Source organism: Pristiophorus japonicus, chromosome 18 (assembly GCF_044704955.1).
Source record: "Pristiophorus japonicus isolate sPriJap1 chromosome 18, sPriJap1.hap1, whole genome shotgun sequence".
Classification (NCBI taxonomy): Eukaryota; Metazoa; Chordata; class Chondrichthyes; family Pristiophoridae; genus Pristiophorus; species Pristiophorus japonicus.
The window spans coordinates 109,408,270-109,428,277 of NC_091994.1; the positions used below are offsets into that span (position 1 = coordinate 109,408,270).

At 44.3% G+C, this 20,008-nt stretch overlaps 1 protein-coding gene across 4 annotated transcripts in view; it reads left to right on the top strand.

The window, feature by feature from the left end:
* Positions 1–20,008, top strand: part of ctnnbip1 (catenin, beta interacting protein 1) — a 117,384-nt gene that overhangs the window by 34,632 nt on the left and 62,744 nt on the right. For 2 of the 4 annotated variants that reach the window (XM_070860527.1, XM_070860530.1), the window contains one exon: positions 15,164–15,287. In XM_070860527.1, coding sequence (XP_070716628.1) covers positions 15,164–15,287 — 124 coding nt within the window. Of the gene's footprint in view, positions 1–9,965; positions 9,993–14,194; positions 14,249–15,163; positions 15,288–20,008 lie in introns of those variants that run through there. The other 2 variants (XM_070860528.1, XM_070860529.1) reach the window with 2 other exon arrangements.

The following is a 20,008-nucleotide window of genomic DNA, read 5'->3' on the forward strand; positions in this document are numbered from 1 at the left end:
GCTCCAGAGTGAATCCACCCTCAGCTCCAATTCCGCAACGCGGACCGTCAAGAGCTTGAGGCGGATACACTTCCCACACACGTAGCGCCCAGGGACACCGGAAGTGTCCCCGAGTTCCCACATGGTACAGGAGGAGCATTTCACGTGACCGAGCTCTCCTGCCATGCCTTAACCTTAGATACACTTAAATTGGTAATAACAATGTTGCAGTTCACTTACTGATATAAAAAAGAAAAGAAAAGCTACTCACCAATCACCAGCCAATCACTTACCACATTGGCTGTGACGTCACTTTTTGATTACTTTCTACTTCTATTTTGCTTTCTCTCCCGCTGTAGCTGCACCGGTACGCTGGCTCTCGATCTCTCGCTGGGCCTTTTATAGGCTGCTCCCCTCTCACCAACTGCCGCTGGCTCTCGATCTCCCGCTGGGCTTTTGATAGGTCGCTCCCCTCTCCCCTCTCACCTATTCTTCGAAATAGTGCCGTGGGATCTTTTACATCCATCTGAGAGAGCAGGCGGGGCCTCGGTTTAAAGTCTCATCTGAAAGATGGCAACTCCAACAGTGCAGCACTCCCTCAGCAATGCACTGGAGTGTCAGCCTAGATTTATGTGCTCAAGTCCCTGGACTTCTGACCCAGAGGGGAGTGTGGTACCCACTGAGCAACAGCAGACACTGACAGATTATCTGGTCATTTTCACATTGCTGTGTGTGGGAGCTTGCTGTGCGCAAATTGCCTGTCGCATTTCCCACATTACAACAGTGACTGCACTCCAAAAGTACTTCATTGGATGTAAAACACTTTGGGGCGTCTGGTGGTTGTGAAAGGTGCTATATAAATACAAGTCTTTTTCTTTCTCCTTTAAATATTAGCCAGTATCCAAATGTAGCTTGCATTTCGCCCCTTCTCACCTCCTCTCCCACCACCCCCCCCTCCCCCTCCCCCTCCCCTCCCAAAAAAAGATGGATGGCTCGGTGGATAAACGTATTATATTCTGTGACACCGAGCTATGTGTCAACAAGGTTTGGTTAATCTTTGTTATGGGTTCAGTAGGCTGAAGTCAAAGGAAGAAAGTTTGCATTTATATAATGCTTTTCACGACCACCGGACTGTTCCCAAAGTGTTTTACAGCCAATGAAGTACTTTTTAAAGAGTGTAGTCACTGTAGTATTGTGGGAAACACGGCAGCCAATTTGCGCACAGCAAGCTCCCACAAACAACTTTGTGATAAGGACCAGATAATGTTTTTTAGTGCTAAATATTTTTACTGCCCCCGAAAGGCAGTGGAAGACGAAATAATACGCTGCACTTCCTTTCTGGAGCAGGGCACGTGCTACACACTGGACTGCAAAGCGCTGCCACTTAGGAGGAGCTCGTCCCTTCATTAAAGGGAATATTCTTTACGGATAACTCCCCCGGATCATCTTTGAAATATAGCCACGGGATCTTTTACATCCGCTTGAGAGAAACTGAAGCCCTGTCTGTTAACGTCTCATCTGAAAGACGGCACCTCCGACAGTGCAGCACTCCCTCAGCACTGCACTGGAGTGTCAGCCGAGATTTTTGTGCTCCAGTCCCTCAAGACCTCAACCCACAACCTTCTGACTCCGAAGCGAGTGTGCTACCCACTGAGCCACGGCTGACACCTATGCAGCCGATGGGTTACTACGATTGGGCTTGGTGTCCCTGGACGAGCAATGGGCAAACATTAGCAAGGGTTTCCATTCATTCCTATCCTTTGACCCTCTTGAAAATGCACGGCTGTTGTCGGCAGGTGCGTTCAGAAAACAAACGCAAATTCTTCAATTATGCAGAAGGTGCCAAACTTGGAAGGGCACGAGAATCAAAGGAGGCGATCCAGAAATTTACAGAATGAGCTCGACAAAATATGTAAGTGCGCAGGAAAAGGGCAGATGAAATTTAATGCAAGCAAATGTGGATTATTGCACAGTGTAAGGAAAGATTTCTGGCACATGTACTCCATGAATGGTTGTGAGGTAGTTAATGAAGCTCAAGGGGATGCAGCAGTCTCACTAGACTCAATGTGCAACACATGTCTAACCAATGCAGAGCTGCAGTCGACAAAGCCAAAGGAAAGTTGAACTACAGAGCTAAAACAGTGCAGTCAGAGAAGGTTGTGATCAAGCTGTAAAGTGATCTGGCCAGACTGCATGTGTCCAGTTCAAGTTGCTGAGAAACTAGGGAAGACATTCAAACATTGCAGGCAGTGTAGGGAAGAACCATGAGGCTGATGCCCTGTGTCAGGGGCCTGAATTATGGAAAAAGATTGAAAATACGTGAAGGGTGAAATTCCGTTGCGCCCCATTTGGGGCGGTAACATCCGGGAGGTGGGACATTATGCACCAAGCACGGAAGTCCCATCCACGCTAGCTATATTCAGGTTACTGCCACCGAAAGGAAGTCGAGCACAAAATAACACGCTGCCTTCCTGGAGCGGGGCGCACCGTGGTGCACTGGACGCATAGTGCTGCCACGTGGGAGAGGCTCTTCCCTACATGAGAGAAGGGCCCAACCTGCAACCTCTACAGGGATGAAATGGACATCCATGGAGAACTGGGGAGCGGGGGGGGGGGGGGGGGTTACCGTGCCAACAGGCCGGCACTCCAGCAGAGTGCTGGGCTGACTGACCGCGACATGGAGCCCGTGATCGAACCGCTAGCGGGGCGCAGAAGAAAGTCGGGAAATGTTTTTTTTCCCCAATGGCCGACACCTTCCCTTTAGGTATCGCCCTGCGAGCGGCCTGCCGCCCCGCTTCACATTTCCTGAAGCTGTCATTGGCGCATCGCCCGGCGCAGCTTCAGGGGCGATACCCAATTTAGGGTTTGGGGCGCTATGCGTTACTACCGCCGCTAAACACCCACGGAATTTCGCGGGAGTTGTTAGCGGCGTTGCACCTGGGCGGGAATTTGTTTGCGTCCTCTGGGGGCGCTTGCGGGAGACACAAACGACCCGCATTTCTGGGCCATGGATTTTTTGTGTCTGAGGTGACCTTGTGTTGTGTGCAGTGGTTCGGGGAATGGACAAGGTATTTCTGGAATGCTACTTTAATTTAATTTGTAACTGTTGGAAAAGTGACCACAGGTTCAAACCAGTAAACGGTGTTTATTACTGATGGGGAGTCTTTCACACAGTGATCAACACCTGGAATTCATTACCAGATAGAGTAGTGGCAGAGAAAGCTCCGGCATCATTTAAGAGACAACTGGATGTTGCTATGATGGGACTATAGGTTTCATTTCAGACGGGTGAGTTAAGGTGAGCCAAAGGGACTTCCTAATCAATCTTGTGACCTGCTGAAGACTGGGTTGGGCTTGACTGTGATGGCTCCTGTGGTTTAAATGACCCACCAGGTCCCTAGCACCCTCACACATGAACAGCAATTTGATTGAGGCATCAGAGAACGGCTGTTTGTGAAACTTTACTGTAGAATGAGTCACTGTTTTCAGGAGCAAGGAGATCAAATCTGTTGGGGAAGAGATTGAGAGAAGTGTAATGGGTATTTTGCAAATATTGGACAGTAATCTAAAGCATTGTGTTGAGGTGACAAGTATTTTTTTAAAGGGGACAGCAGATTTGGTTGTAATTTATTGTATAGTGCTGGCTAGCAATGATCCCTTTAAGCTGTGCGGCCTGCAGCGTTCTGGAGGTCCCGCAGAGCCAGTGAGCCAACTTTTAAATAGGAAAAACTGCGCAGGAGTGGAATTTTGAATGGGCCACGCAGCCTGTTCAAGGGGCATTGCTAGTTAGTGATAAATGTATTTGTAGATTACAGGGTTTATAATTATTTACATCGAATAGTTACAGGTATGAAAGAAGAAAAAAGAAAGACTTGGATGTATATAGCACCTTTCACGATCACCGGACATCCCAAAGCAATTTACAGCCAATGAAGTACTTTTGGAGTGTAGTCACTGTTGTAATGTGGGAAACGCGGCAGCCAACTTGCGCACATCAAGCTCCCACAAACAGATTATCTGGTCATTCGATGATGACTAGATAATCTGTTTTTGTTATGATAGGCAGTCGTCAGCTTGGTTTTAAAATGATTAGGTCCTGGCTTCTTAGACTTTTTTGTGGGGGTAACTACATTCGTGGACAAGACTAATTCAATAGATGCAGTTTATTTGGATTTCCAAAAGATGTTTGACAAGGTGAGACTAGGTGGGCAGATTAAGGCTCATGAAATAGGTGACAAGTTATCCTGATGGATGAACAACAGAAGGTAAATAAGTTGATAAATGGAATTTGCTCTGCTTGGGATAAAGTCATCAGTGGTGGTCCTCAAGAATCTGTTCTGGGACCTCTGCTGTTCACGTTATTTGTGAATTAAAATGGAACATTAGAACCGTAGCAATTTACAGCACGGAAGGAGGCCTTTTGGCCCATCGTGTCCATGTTGGTCGACAAAGAGCTATCCAGCCTAATCCCACTTTCCAGCTCTAGGTCCATAGCCCTGTAGGTTATGGCACTTCAAGTGCACATCCAAGTACCTTCTAAATGTGGTGAGGGTTTCTACCTCTACCACCCTTTCAGGCAGTGAGTTCCAGACCCCCACCACCCTCTGGGTGAAGACATTTCCCCTCAAATCCTCTTTAAACCTCTAACAAATACTTTAAATCTATGCTCCCTGGTTGTTGACCCCTCTGCTAAGGGAAATAGGTTCTTCCTAACCACTTTATCTAGGCTGCTCATAATTTTATACACCTCAATAAGGTCTCCCCTCAGCCTCCTCTATTCCAAAGAAAACAAACCAGCCTATCCAGTCTTTGCTCATAGTTAAAAATTCTCCAGTCCAGGCAACTTCCTCGTAAATCTCCTCCAAACCCTCTCTAGTGCAATCACATCTTTTGTGTAATTTGACCAGAATTGCACGCAGTACTCCAGCTATGGCCTAACTAGTGTTTTATACAGTTCGAGCATAACCTCCCTGTTCTTGTATTCTATGCCTCAGCTAATAAAGGCAAATATTCCGTATGCTGTCTTAACCACTTTATCTATCTGGCCTGCCACCTTCCTGGATCTGTGGACCTGCACTCCAAGGTCCCTTTGTTCCTCTACACTTCTCAGTATCCTACCATTTAATGTCTATAATACTTGTCGCATTAAACTTAGTAATGACATGCAGCTATGTGAACGGATAACTAGTAGAAAGGAGACTGATCAATTTTTGAAAGACTTGGACCACTTTATGTGGATGGACCGATGGATTTTAATGGAGGTAATTGGAGGGCAATGTATTTGGGACAAGTAATAATAAACATGTGTAATATGAGGGTATTTGCTGGCAAAGTGTGGAAAGAATTGCAGAGTGATCATTCATCATACAGCATGAAAACATCTGGTAACATGCAGCAATCATCAGTGAAGCAGATTTGAGTATCAGGATATTTCTGGAGGAACACTGGATTACAAATCTTAATAAATTAGATTTGACTATGTACAGATCAATGGTGGTGGCAGTTCTGCAGTATTAGAAAGGATTTGGAGAAGACTAACCAAACCCTGAGGGATTACATTATGAAGAAAGGCTCAAGTGACCAAACTTGCTTTCATTTGAGGAAAAAAGATAGTGAAGAAACATGATGCAGGTCTTTAAAATAATGAGCGGTGTCGATAAAATTGAAATTCACAGACTATTTATCTTGGACAATGAACATAGAATTAGGTCACGAGTACAAATTTCGAAAGCCTCAAGTAAGGATCGCGATTTAAAAAATGTCTTTTTCCACTCTGTAATGGACTCCTATAGAAAGCAGTTAACGCAGACTAAATTGAAACCTTTAAAGGGGGAGCTTGATTTGAAAAGAAGGACGTGGCAATCGAGATTTCTTGCTGTTTTTCAGGAAAGTTAGCGTTCCACAATGTAAGGGTTTCACAGATTAACATTAACATAGAAGAATAATCGCACATGGACCCTGGAGGGAATGGCTTTTCTTGCTCAAGAGATTATGGTCTAAGAATTGGAAAGTTCGAAGCCATCGTCTTCGGTCACTGCCACAGACTTTGTACCTTTGCAACTGACTCCACCGCCCTACCCGGCCACACTGTCGGGCTGAAACCGACACATTCGACCCCATGCTGAGCATCCAACTCCTTATATTCCCCGTCACATAGATTGCCTACATGCCACTTCGATGACATTGCCCGCCTCGGTCTCTACCTCAGCCCATCTGCCACTGAAACCCTTGTCAATGCCTTTGTTACCTTCTGACTCGACTATTCCAATGCTCTCCTGGCCGGTCTCCCATCTTGCACCCTCCCTAAACTTCAACTCATCAAAAACTCTGCTGCCCGTATCCTGCATCAATTCATTCTCGCCCATTACCCCTGACCTCGTTGATCTGCATTAGCTCCTGCTCATCAATGCTTCAAATTTAAAATTCTTGTCCTCGTATTTAAATCCCTTCATAGTCTTGCCCCATCCTATCTCTAACTTCTTCCAGTGATACAACCCTACCCTGTCGAACTCTCTGTTTTACTGACTCTCGCCTCTTGTGCATCCTTCACTTCCTTTGCCCCAATATTGGTGATGGTGCCTTCAGCTGCTCAGCCCACACCAGTGTTCCCGCTAAGCTGCACGGCCATCTGCAAGGTCCCTACGCAGGCTGCTATCACGTAGATACCGTGCATGTGCAAAGATTTGAACGGTCCGTGCAGTGGGGGAGGGTCTGGAATTTCCTCCCTCCGCCTTTCCACCTCCCTGCCCTCCTTTTAAGACCATCCTTTAAACACACATCTTTGACAAAGCTTTTGGTCACTTCTCTTCATATCCCATTTTTGGCTCAGCATTCATTTTTTGATCGCCCTCTGTGAAGTGCCTTGAAATATTTTTCTATCCTAAGGGTCTATATAAATGCGGGTTGCTCCAGTTCTTTCTATAATGGCAATGGAGACAATAAATTGAATTCTGTTCTGGATGAAGTTTCCTAACATAAATCATTCAACGCTATGCCAGAACACAGAATATGTTCAAGTGTTTGGTTAATTGTGATCAATATCAAATGTCTAAAGTTCTTTACACTTGGTGCACACTTAGTTAGAAGGTTGTGGGTTCAAGTCCCACTCCAGGAACTTGAGCACAAAAATTTAGGCTTGCACTCCAGTGCAGTGCTGAGGGAGCACTGCACTGTCGGAGGTGCCGTCTTTCGGATGAGACGTTAAACCGAGGCCCCGTCTGCTCTCTCGGGTGGATGTAAAAGATCCCATGGCACTATTTCGAAGAAGAGCAGGGAAGTTACCCCGGTGTCCTGGCCATTTTCACATTGCTATTTGTGGGAGCTTGCTGTGCGTAAATTGGCTGCCGCGTTTCCCACATTACATCAGTGACTACACTCCAAAAGTCACTAAAGCATTTTGAGGCGTCCGGTGATCGTGAAAGGCGCTTATATATATATATATAAATCTTTTTCTTTTAAAATAATGGAAGGTTGGCCATTTTTTGTATGGGGGAAGGTACCTGGAACAGGAGTAGGCCACTTAGCCCCTTGAGTCTGTTGTGCCATTCAATGGGCTCATGGCTGATCTGTGACCTAGCTGCATATACCTGCCTTTGCCCCATATGCCTTAATACTTTTTGGTTTACAGAAATCGATCAATCTCAGCTTCAAAATTGACAATTGATATCGCATCAACTGCCGTTTGCACAAGAGTTCAAAACTTCTACCACCCTTTGCATGTAGAAGTGTTCCTAACTTCACTCCTGAAAGGCCTGGCTCTCTTTTGGAGAGCAGTGATTCTATCACAGAGAAAAATTCTGAATGTATGATTGTGTTGAATGAAATACAGTGTTGCATTCCTGGCAGTTTAAGGATTTGTATTTTTTTTTGGATTTAAAAAAAAAGATATCGTGAAAGTAACTATGAAGCTGTCGGGTTGTCATAAAATCCTAACTGGTTCACTAATGTGTGCAAATTGCTGCTGCGTTTCCTACATTGCAACAGTGACTACACTTGAAAAGTACTTCATTTGCTGTAAAAACACTTTGGGACGTCCTGAGGTCATGAAAGGCGCTATATAAATGCATTTCTTACTTGCCTTGTCTGACCTATACATGTCTCCAGTCCCACATCAATATGGTTGACTCTCAACAGCCCTGTGAACCAGCCTAGCAAGCCACTCAATGGTATCAAACTGCTGTGAGCAGTTCACGTAAATGGCCCACCACCGCCTTCTCAGGGTCGCTCGGGATGGGCAATAAATGGGCCTTGCTTGCGATGCCCATATCCCGAGAATGTGGGAAATAAACTTTCCAGTTGAACTGTAGCTTTAGAAAATTTTAAAGATTTTACATTATATTTTATCTTGGAGTCCCTGGCATTTAACTGAATTTTGAAAAAGAATTAAAATTCATTCTATTGCTTAGTATGAAGATTGGCTTTATTTTTTACACTAAATGTTCCTACTTTCCACTGCAGCAGCATTCACTCTGATTCAGTCTGCTCTGACTGGGTTTAGTGTTGGCTAGAGAGTCGATGCCTTGTAATTGAAAACAAAGCGTTCTTTTCTTCCACATTGCCATAAATAGGTCATGATGCAGTAAGACATCCTTTCACAATTTGGAGCCAAGACTTTTTTTTTGTAATAATATATCGGCAGCTGAGAACAAAAACCAGGAAGTCTTGTATTTTTGGGGGGGAAATCCTTGTCGTTAAGTACTTTAGAAGAAAGCAGACTATAACAGGGCAGTTATATTCCCCAGCTTGTGTTGATGCGAAGCTGAATGTCTTCATACCAGTGCCAACTGCGGAGAGCAATTCTGGTTACCCGAAGCGCGCTCTGGCAAGAAGTGTGAGACCACCTCCAGCAGGTGGTCACATAACTGCAGCCAATTGCAAGGCTAAATTTAAACTTGATTTTTAATGTTAGCAGGAGCAGACTGTGTCTCTCTTCAAAATGTGACTCCAATGCACAGAGCTTCATTGTCCTGGATAGTGATGTGGGAGCTAGTATAGCAACTCGAGCGAAGTGACCCTGTGCCGCTCCGTATCGTTACTTGTCCTGGACATGGGTGCAGTCTTTGGAGGGTGTGAGGGGAATGCGTTTCCCTTCACCCACATTTCATTGCTGATGACTCGCTCCCTCTCTCTCCAGTCCCCCTGCTCCAAACCACAGAAATGTCTGTGATGGTCTCTTCCCCCTCCACCCCCACAACTCTTTCTAAGTGGTTGTGTCTCTTGTCTGAGACCTTTACCTGTAGCTTAACTAGCCTCTCAGGAGTTAATTGCTTTCCCTTTCCAGCATATTGTATATGAAGATGTGGGATAAGAACACACACATGCTATGACATCTTTGCCAGTGCAGGAAGAATTATGAAGCAGCGTATGTGTGTACTATTCTGGTTTGCTGTATTCCATTACTTTTCTGTTGGATGAAAAAAATACTTTTTTAAGGGTTTTGATGACCAACAGAATTTTTAAAAACCTTTTTCAACTGGGGATTTTTGTGTGGATTTGCACGAATAGTTAATCGCGTACAGTACGCATACAGTAACTGTTGGCTTTTTAACTTTAACTCCGAGCGTTGCCATCAAGCACTGTCACAGCTTTGTGAATTGACGGCTTCTTCACTGCACCAGCCGCGATAACTCGCTGTCATGGAATTTAAAGCGATAATTTATTCGAAAGAATTATCACTCAATACACTGAGTAAATGTGTTTGGTTTCTGGTGGCACTCCACAGTGACTGAAAAATTAGCAGCCACACACACACACACACACACACACACACACACACACACACACACACACACGTGTCTTTGCACCGACTTGTGGGTGTGTTGCACTCCTGAGAACTCTGGCATCATTTTGCTCACGTCACTGTGGTGCTGACACTCCATGCACTGGCCAAAAATGTGCAGTGATTTCTCTCGATTCTCAGCTGAGCTGTGTTCTCGGGTGGGGGAGGGGTGCCAGATTCCTGTCAGTTGAGCACATAAGCAGCTCCAGCGAAGGGCAGTCATGGATCCGGGCAGGTAAGCAGGATTTCTGGCGTGAATAGGGCAGGACCGGGAGTTTGTGAAATGAATATATTGCCGCTTGGCTCCTGTCTGCTTGTTAGCTTTTGAGCACGGCTCAGATTGAACGGTCATGCTTCTCAGCTGTTGGAACCAGCACCAGTATAAAATCATTGTGGTTGCCACAGTGTTCTTTTGTGCTGAGTAAATTGGTTCTTGCCGAGCACAGATCTAGATTGCTCAGGAGCATTAACTGGTCTTTTAAAGTAGGTTGCATTTGGGAACGAGCACAGTATTGCCACATTGAAGTGTAGGAAAAGGTCTGAAATTTTAGATACTTAAAATAAAAAAAGATATAGCTCAACGCAACGTTATCTATTATTTCCCCTAGCATCTTTTTTTTTTTTAAACTGTTGAAATGCTGCTCTAGTGCATATCGCCATCCTGTAGGTTCATCGCTGTGTGGTAAGTGTCCCATGAAGAGGTCCAAGGCTGTAAACAAATGCCAGCGCATACAAGTTTCCAAATACTGTAAACTCCCGAGTCCTCTGCTTTTCACTAGACGACAAACGTGCTACATAACACAAAAACTAGTAAGCAGCTGCTTTTGCTGAAGGGGTCCTTCTACACTGTGCGTCACAGAGCTGTTGTCCTTTGGGTATAAATGTCCCAGTTCGTTGCAATAATCTTGGTCCCTTGTGTCACAACCTCAACCTTTTAAATATGCTCTGCACATACATATATATGTAAAATGTAATATCTACAAGAGGCATAAAGGCAAATTTAATCGACAGTCTGTAAAAGCTTTGCACTCTTTAATGGAATTACAGTTTTGTAACTCGGGTCTAAGTACCCTCTCCAAATATACGCTTTCATTAGATCTTTTAGCCAGGCATTGTATTGCAGAATAAATCCCTCTGACTTTAGAAGTAGTACATCAAGAAAACACAGCAGCATTTATGACGCTTCTCAAAGCTGCAACTTTTGACAATCAAATATGGGGCGTTTGATAAATCGAGGAATGAACATTGCAAAAAGGCGCACTCTTTGAGCATGTGAAAAATGTCGTGCTTAAAGCACAGCAGGTCTTAATATTCGTTGCTGTATTGTGCGTGCAGTGCGATGATAATGGGGACATTACTTGGTGTAAGTTTGAAAACGATAGATTTTAATGACCAGCTCACCATTGCTGTGTTTCAAAGCCTATAATAGGCCAGGCAAAGTGCAGATTCTGTGTCGATGCGTACAGTGGGCAATATAAATCTCTTAATTTGAAATTGCTTAATTCAAATTATCTGTTAATTGGAGTTTTTAGGCACAGAAACACTTCTGTGCTGTTTTATTTAAACTGCTTTATTCAAATTACTTGAGTATTCAGACTTTTAAGTGTACCAAATGACTTTGAGTTTACAGGAGTGGACTGTAACTGGTTTGAAGGCAGTTTGAATTTTGGCAAGTGGTATGAAACCACCTTGAGTATATCTTAACCACTTGGGCTTTGCATTGGCTGCAGTATATCTGCAACCAGGACTTGAACCATTGTTTTGAACTCCTAAGAAGATCCCAGGCAGCCTACCAGGCCACCTCTTGAGTTATTAACGTTAACAATGAACTGAGGAAAATTAGCATCTCAGTAACGTTACAACATTTCGCTGCCATTGCAATGCTGGTCGGTGGAGCTCTGCACGGGTATTTACGTTCACACACTGAGCTTCGCTTTGCCTGAGCACAGACTAGTGCGGGGCAGACAGCACAATGTAATGCTGTAAAGCAAGTACAAGTCACCCAGAGTACAAAGTCACCGTGTCCCAAATTGGGCATTGATGCATTTTCTTGCGTAAGATCTGCTTATTTATTACATTTCAGGAGAATTATTTATTTAAATTCGTTTAGCCTTTCGCAAGTCATATCTCTGACATCATTAAATCATGACTTGAATTTTAATGAAATTTCGGAAAAACTCCAAATTGTAGCATGGATGTGTTTAAGGGAAAGCTGGATAAACACAGGAGGGAGAAAGCAATAGACAGTTACACTGATGGGGTGAGGCTCGTGTGGAGCATAAACACTGGCATGAACCCTACGGGCTGCATGGCCTGTTTCTGTGCTGTAAGTTCTATGTAATCCTTACTGATCATAGAGAAATTGTATGTGCTGTAGGCTTCAGGGAAACTGGGCGAAGGCAGAAATAACTCAGTCGAGGGGTAGCTGCTGCTTCTGCCGCCCTCCTGCTGGAAGGTGTGTTGGGCGAGGACAGGATCAGGCTCAGCTGTGGTGTTCCCCACTCTTAAATAACCCGCTGACACTCACTGCCTCAACTTGCATAAGAAGATTGACCAGGAGATTAAAGTTCCAGAAGAGTGTTGGTGCCCCAGTACAATTGACCACCGTATTCGAGAGAGAAAGATGTGAGAGGGTAATCTATAACATTGTGTTTGCAAGTTATATATAATCAGGGAAAAAACAGAAAGGGGCTTGCCTTTTTCCAGCGCCTTGCACAGCCTTTACAGCCCATGAAGTATTTTTTGAAGTGTAGTCACTGTTGTAATGTGGGAAACGCGGCAGCCAATTTGCACACAGCAAGCTCCCACACACAGCAATGTGATGATCACCAGATAATCAGTTTTGAGTGGTGTTGATTGAGGGATAAATATTGACCAGGACACAGTGTGTGAATGCATTTGAAAATTGTATGTCTTAATGCTCCCTCAATATAGGGGAGAGATTTGTACATCAGTCCAGTTTTTAAATGCAGCCCACAAGCATAGAGAGAGAGAGAAATTTAAACACTAATATTTTCCAGAATTTATGGTACATGGAAACGGTCTAAGGTTTTATTTATTGTAGATTTGTGTTATGGTCATTGCACACCTCTTTCTGTAGTCAAGGGGAACCACTGACGAGCTGAAAGGTTTTACAGCAAGCTCTAAAAATAACTACGCCTCCCTTTCCCAAGGGAGTAATATCTACTTGATGTCAGCTGTCCATTGCCAGCAGTGCAAACGCGTAAGGTATTCAAAGCTGCCTGGTGTGTTGGTTTAAGATTCTCCGTCTCGAGGTTGAAGGTTGCTGCCTGCTGCATGACACTTGAGCGCACAAACATCATCGCTGGTGAATGAGTTTGCAGAGGTTTGCAGGTTGGCAGAAGGCTTGCAATCAGAGAGTTCCACTCCACACATGTCCTCGCTTGTCCTCTCTCCCACTGCATGCAAATCTTCCAAAACACTCCCAAAACAAAGATGAGGATTAGTTGTAATGTTGCTTGTCATTCACCTGCAGGATCTGACATTGAATGCAATGGATTGGAAGTGATGTCCCTGAATGTCATAGTATAAGCACAGGCAGTCAAAGCCTAGCTGCTTGTGTTCATTTTTTTCGCAATTCTCAATCTCTTCCCCACCTGCCCCCCCCCCCCCCCCCGTCAAGGTACTAACTCTGGCTTCGGTTCCATGAGCCAGCGGCCCTTTGTTACCTTACCCAAGTGACGGTTAGTTAATGCTGACCCTAGATGGTGTTATCAGCTATTTGATTATTGGGCCAGTACAACCTGGCTCTGTCCTGACGGGAATCCACACATCCTGCTTTCCAGCAGAAGTCGCTGGATAGGGATCTGGAGTAGGAACCCCGGCTAATTTCTCCTCTCTCACCCAGGAATACAGAGGCTAATTGTTGTGCCCAGTTGCTGTCTCAGAAAGTGATCTGCAATCAGCACACACAAGGATGTGATCACCGCACCTTTGGTCTGCGCTGTAGTATTACATCAGGGGGTGCCTTTGCCCACTAGACCCCCACTCCCCAAGTGAATTTGTCCACAACAGCAAACTGCCTATAATTTGCACTAATTTGTGATTCTCATTTTCAAAAGCAAGACACCTTTGGTGCTTACTGACAGGAGGAGGAGAGTATGCAGGTTCAAACTGCTCAAACGTACAATTAGGACTGATTTTGAGATGGTCTTCGTGCAAAAAAAGCGTTCAATGCTTGGAATGGGCTTTTGAGTAGAATGGTGATGGCAAGAAACTTGGAATTATTGAAGAAACAGTTGAACGATGTGTAGGCGAGGATGGATGAGCTTGGGTTGGTTCACAAACCTGAGTTTCTCCAGTTTTTCCTCATAACCAGGGTCACTGATTTAGGTTGACAGAATAAGTAAAATCCCAATTTTATTAACATCTCTGACGCGAGACTGACCTTGTGATTCTTCTCTGCATCGCTTCCAGGGTTTGAATGTCTCCCTTATGTCTCAGCGACCAAAACTGGACGCATTATTCACGGTATGGACTGACTAGAACATTGTACAGTTCCAGCATGGCATCCTCTGATCTATACCCCAATGATTTAACATCATAGTTCAGTGTTCTGTATGCTTTGGTGATTGCTGTTCCATGGTGCCAGGATGTAATTGTTAAATCCTTAGCTAATTCGACACGATGATGAATTGTTACACTCTTGTGGTTGTCTATTTTTACTGGATATCCCAGACAGAGTGTTTTAATGAAAGAAAGACTGACTTGCTTTTATATAGCACTCTTCATAACCTCAGGACGTCCCCAAAGCACTTTTACAACCAGTTACTGTTGTAATGTAGGAAACACAGAGCCAAATTGTGCAATGTCCCACAAGCAGCAACGTGATCATGACCAGATAATCGGTATTGATGTTGATTGGGGGATAAATATTGGAGAACTCCCCCGCTCTTCTTTTAAATAGCACTATGGGATCTTTTAAGTCCATCTGAGAGGGCAGACGAGGCTTCGGTTTAACGTCTCATCTGAAAGACGACACCTCCGACAGTACCGCACTCCCTCAGCACTGCAATAAAGTGACCGGCTCGATTTTGTGCTCTAGTCTCTGGAGTGGGACTTCAACCCTGCAACCTTCTCACTCAGAGGAGAGTGTGCTGCCCACTGAGCCACGACTGAGGTCCATAATTTGATTGTTGTGACGCCTGGAAATGTCAGGGATTGAACACTCATACATGCAAAGTGTTTGGTCTTTTGCTCTCGAAACGCTTTGATTTCCTCTGAAAGTTGCTTTTAAAGGGGTTTCTTCCTTGTCTTCTGCAGCAAAACTGTTTGTAAATTATAAACATTGCTTTGATTATTGTTGACAAAGGAAATGTGTCCTGAAGGGTGTAAAGGCCTAAAAATACGGTACTTAAAGAACACACTTTTTTTCTTCTCATTAAGTGAGAACAGAGTGACTGGAGCTGAGCAGATGAACCGTGAAGGTGCCCACGGGAAGACTCCCGAGGAGATGTACATCCAGCAGAAGGTGCGAGTGCTTCTGATGCTGAGGAAGATGGGATCAAATGTGAGTTTTTTTTTAAAAAGGAGAGACTTGCATTTATATAGCGCCTTTCACGACCACTGGATGTCCCAAAGCGCTTTACAGCCACTGAAGTATTTTTGGAGTGTAGTCACTGTTGCAATGTGGGAAATGCAGCAGCAAGCTCCCACAAACAGCAATGTGATAATGACCAGATAATCTGATGTTGATTGAGGGATAAATATTGGCCCAGGACACTGGGGATAACTCCCCTGCTCTTCTTTGAAATAGTGCCATGGGATCTTTTATGGCCACCTGAGAGGCCCCGGTTTAGTGTCTCATCTGAAAGACTGTACCTCCCACAGTGCAGCACTTCCTCTGTACTGCACTGGAGTGTCAGCCTAGATTTGTGTGCTCAAGTTCCTGGAGTGGGATTTGAACCCACAACCTTCTGACTCAGAGGAGTGAAGAACTTAGCATGCAAATCTAGCTTTAACTGTTCCACCCAGGATATGGGTGTCCAATAAATCTTTGTCACTAGAATCATAGAATGATAGAGCACGGAAGGAAGCTTTTTGTCCTACCGTGCCTGTGCCAGCTCTTTGGTAGAGCTATCCAATTAATCCCACAGTCCTGCTCTTTCCCCATAGCCCTGCAATTTAATGTTCTGTTTTAATGTTCTGAATTCGATTCAGATAAAGGAGGCGATGGTCTGACTCTATAGTCTGTGCAATCCCAGCTTATGCCCCAGAAATATATTTTAATGGATTTTATCTCTCTGTGACTCATTGATTCTGTGAATATGTTCAAAACCTGGCAGTTGTGGTTGGAATTGAAGGAGAAATTCAGTCTCTGTTCCCAGTAGCTAGTGGTAAGGCGACCTTCCAGCACTGATGATATTCATTAATCCTGGTTCATATTTAGAGTGCCAAAAGTCAGGGAGCTAGGAGTTTCAGCCAACTCTGTAAAGCGATATTAAAATATATACAGAGGTTCTGTCAGAGCCTGAGAAACTAACATTAATCTCTCCTTTGTGTGCTTTGAGACAGTGAGAAATAAGTCATTTAATCGAACAGCTTGGAAGGTATTAAAAGCCTCTCCAAGTTTATAATACCCCAGAGTGAAATACATTTGATATAATACAATAAAACTTTATTTTTGTGTTACAAACTGGATCTTTAATGATCAGCCAATAAATATGGAATTTATTGCACTCGGGAGAGACCTACACAACTTGCTCACACCAACAGTACTCTTTAGTTATTTTGTACCCCTCACTTGTGGAATAAATTTTGCATTCAACAGCTCGTGAAAGGCTCTCCACGGAGCTGTGAAAGTACCAATGAATCTCTATTTGAGCTGATTTAACCTTGTTTTCAAATCCCTCCATGGCCATGTCCCTCCCTATCTCTGTAATCTCCTCCAGCCCCACAATCCCCCGAGATATCTGCACTTCTCTAATTCTGTCCTCCTGAGCATCCCTGATAATTGCTCAAGCATTGGTGGCCGTGCCTTCAGCTGCTGAGGCCCCAAGCTCTGGAACTCCCTGCCTAAACACCTCCTTCTCTCTACCTCTCTTTCCTCTTTCAAGACGCTCCTTAATACCTATCTTTTTGACTACACTTTTGGTCATCTGCCCTAATTTCTCCTTGTGTGACTCCTTCGGTGTCAAATTTATTTTTCTTATAACGCTACTGTGAAGCACCTTGGGATGTTTTACTACGTTAAAGGCGCTATATAAATACAAGTTGTTATATTTACGGCTGCTGTAGTCTTATTTGCTCCATTCCCAGCATCTCCCACACATCACTGAAATAAGGCTCTGTCTATGTTGGATGTCAGCACTAAAACCTGAGCTTTCTCCAGCAGTGTGTGGAAGATGACTGGTTTGGAAAACGAACTCTGATGTGTTCAGCAGGATCCCGTCCATTTCAACAACTCCAAATTCTCAGGGTTTGCAGGTTGAAAGTCCTGGGTTTACAGGAATGAAGTGACCATCAGAACACGCAATCACATGGAGCTTCAATGAAGGGTCCACACAGATGCTGCCTGACCTGCAAAGTGTTTTCTGATTTGGTTTCAGATTTCCAGCATCTGCAATTTATTTTGCTTTTTGTTTACTCTGAACAGCACTGTGCTTATTGAGAGAGAGAGAGAGAGAGGCAAGTGAGATGAGGAGAGGTATCAGAAACGTTAACGACCTGAAACGTTAACTCTCTTGCTCTCACCACAGACGCTGCCTGACCCGCTGAGTATTGCTAGCATGTTCTGCTTTTATCTCCGATTTCCAGCCACAGTATTCTGCTTTTTTATTCGCGTTTCAATCAAGTACTCTGTCTTGCTATGTACCAAACTCCGTCGAGACACTTCCCATTTGGTGGTTAGCCATGCTAATGACTGATTCACAGTAACTGGGTACTTGCAGTCTATGGTTGATTCCTGAGATGAATGGGTTGTCTTATGAAGAAAGGTTGAGCAGGTTGGGCCTATACTCATTGGAGTTTAGAACAATGAGAGGTGATCTTATTGAAATGTACGAGATCCTGAGGGGGCTTGACAAGGTAGATGCAGAGAGGATGTTTCCCCTCTTGGGGGAATCTAGAACTAGGGGGCATAGTTTCAGAATAAAGGGTCGCCCATTTAAAACCGAAATGAGGAGGAATTTCATCTCTCTGAGGGTCGTGAATCTTTGGAAATCTCTACCCCAGAGAGCTGTGGAGGCTGGGTCATTCAATATATTTAAGGTGGAGACAGACAGTTTTTTGAATGATAAGCGAGTCGAGGGTTATGGGGAGTGGGCAGGGAAGTGGAGTTGAGGCCAAGGTCAGATCAGCCATGATATTGAATTGCGGAGCAGACTCGAGGGGCCAGGTGGCCGACTCCTGCTCCTATTTTTTATGTTCTTATGTAAACACTCCCAAATCTTTCATTTTCCACCTTTGCTAATGGACATCAATTTCATCATGTCATGTGTCGGGTTCCAATGTGCGCATAGCCTTAAACACACAAGTTAGTAGTCCATGCAAAGTAGTATATTTCTAGTTGCATTAAATTCAGCCCTTTAGTCCTTGGCTCATTCACATAACTGGTTCAGATTCCTTGGATTGCTTTCAATCCAACTTATTCTCATCATCTGGCTACGTAACTTGGTGTCAACTGAAAATTTCCTATTCGTACGAGTGCTCTCTTTTACATCTTTTGTGAATTGTGTGAGCCCAAGGAGATCCGAACAACACCTGTGGATCCCACCACTCCCAACCTGCAGCTTGTTTCATTCATCACCTTTTGCTTTCTGTTTGAATGATAAGCGAGTCGAGGGTTATGGGGAGTGGGCAGGGAAGTGGAGTTGAGGCCAAGGTCAGATCAGCCATGATATTGAATTGCGGAGCAGACTCGAGGGGCCAGGTGGTTATAAACTAATATGGCAGGGGGATGGGAACCAATGCAGGGAGACAGAGGGAAACAAAAAGGAGGCAAAAGCAAAAGACAGAAAGGAGATGAGGAAAAGTGGAGGGCAGAGAAACCCAAGGCAAAGAACAAAAAGGGCCACTGTACAGCAAAATTCTAAAAGGACAAAGGGTGTTAAAAAAACAAGCCTGAAGGCTTTGTGTCTTAATGCAAGGAGTATCCGCAATAAGGTGGATGAATTAACTGTGCAAATAGATATTAACAAATATGATGTGATTGGGATTACGGAGACGTGGCTCCAGGATGATCAGGGCTGGGAACTCAATATCCAGGGGTATTCAACATTCAGGAAGGATAGAATAAAAGGAAAAGGAGGTGGGGTAGCATTGCTGGTTAAAGAGGAGATTAGTGCAATAGTTAGGAAAGACATTAGCTTGGATGATGTGGAATCTATATGGGTAGAGCTGCAGAACACCAAAGGGCAAAAAGCGTTAGTGGGAGTTGTGTACAGACCTCCAAACAGTAGTAGTGATGTTGGGGAGGGCATCAAACAGGAAATTAGGGGTGCATGCAATAAAGGTACAGCAGTTATAATGGGTGACTTTAATATGCACATAGATTGGGCTAGCCAAACTGGAAGCAATACGGTGGAGGAGGATTTCCTGGAGTGCATAAGGGATGGTTTTCTAGACCAATATGTCGAAGAACCAACTAGGGGGGAGGCCATCTTAGATTGGGTGTTGTGTAATGAGAGGGGATTAATTAGCAATCTCATTGTGCGAGGCCCCTTGGGGAAGAGTGACCATAATATGGTGGAATTCTGCATTAGGATGGAGAATGAAACAGTTAATTCAGAGACCATGGTCCAGAACTTAAAGAAGGGTAACTTTGAAGGTATGAGGCGTGAATTGGCTAGGATAGATTGGCGAATGATACTTAAGGGGTTGACTGTGGATGGGCAATGGCAGACATTTAGAGACCGCATGGATGAACTACAACAATTGTACATTCCTGTCTGGCGTAAAAATAAAAAAGGGAAGGTGGCTCAACCGTGGCTATCAAGGGAAATCGGGGATAGTATTAAAGCCAAGGAAGTGGCATACAAATTGGCCAGAAATAGCAGCGAACCCGGGGACTGGGAGAAATTTAGAACTCAGCAGAGGAGGACAAACGGTTTGATTAGGGCAGGGAAAATGGAGTACGAGAAGAAGCTTGCAGGAAACATTAAGGCAGATTGCAAAAGTTTCTATAGATATGTAAAGAGGAAAAGGTTAGTAAAGACAAACGTAGGTCCCCTGCAGTCAGAATCAGGGGAAGTCATAACGGGGAACAAAGAAATGGCAGACCAATTGAACAAG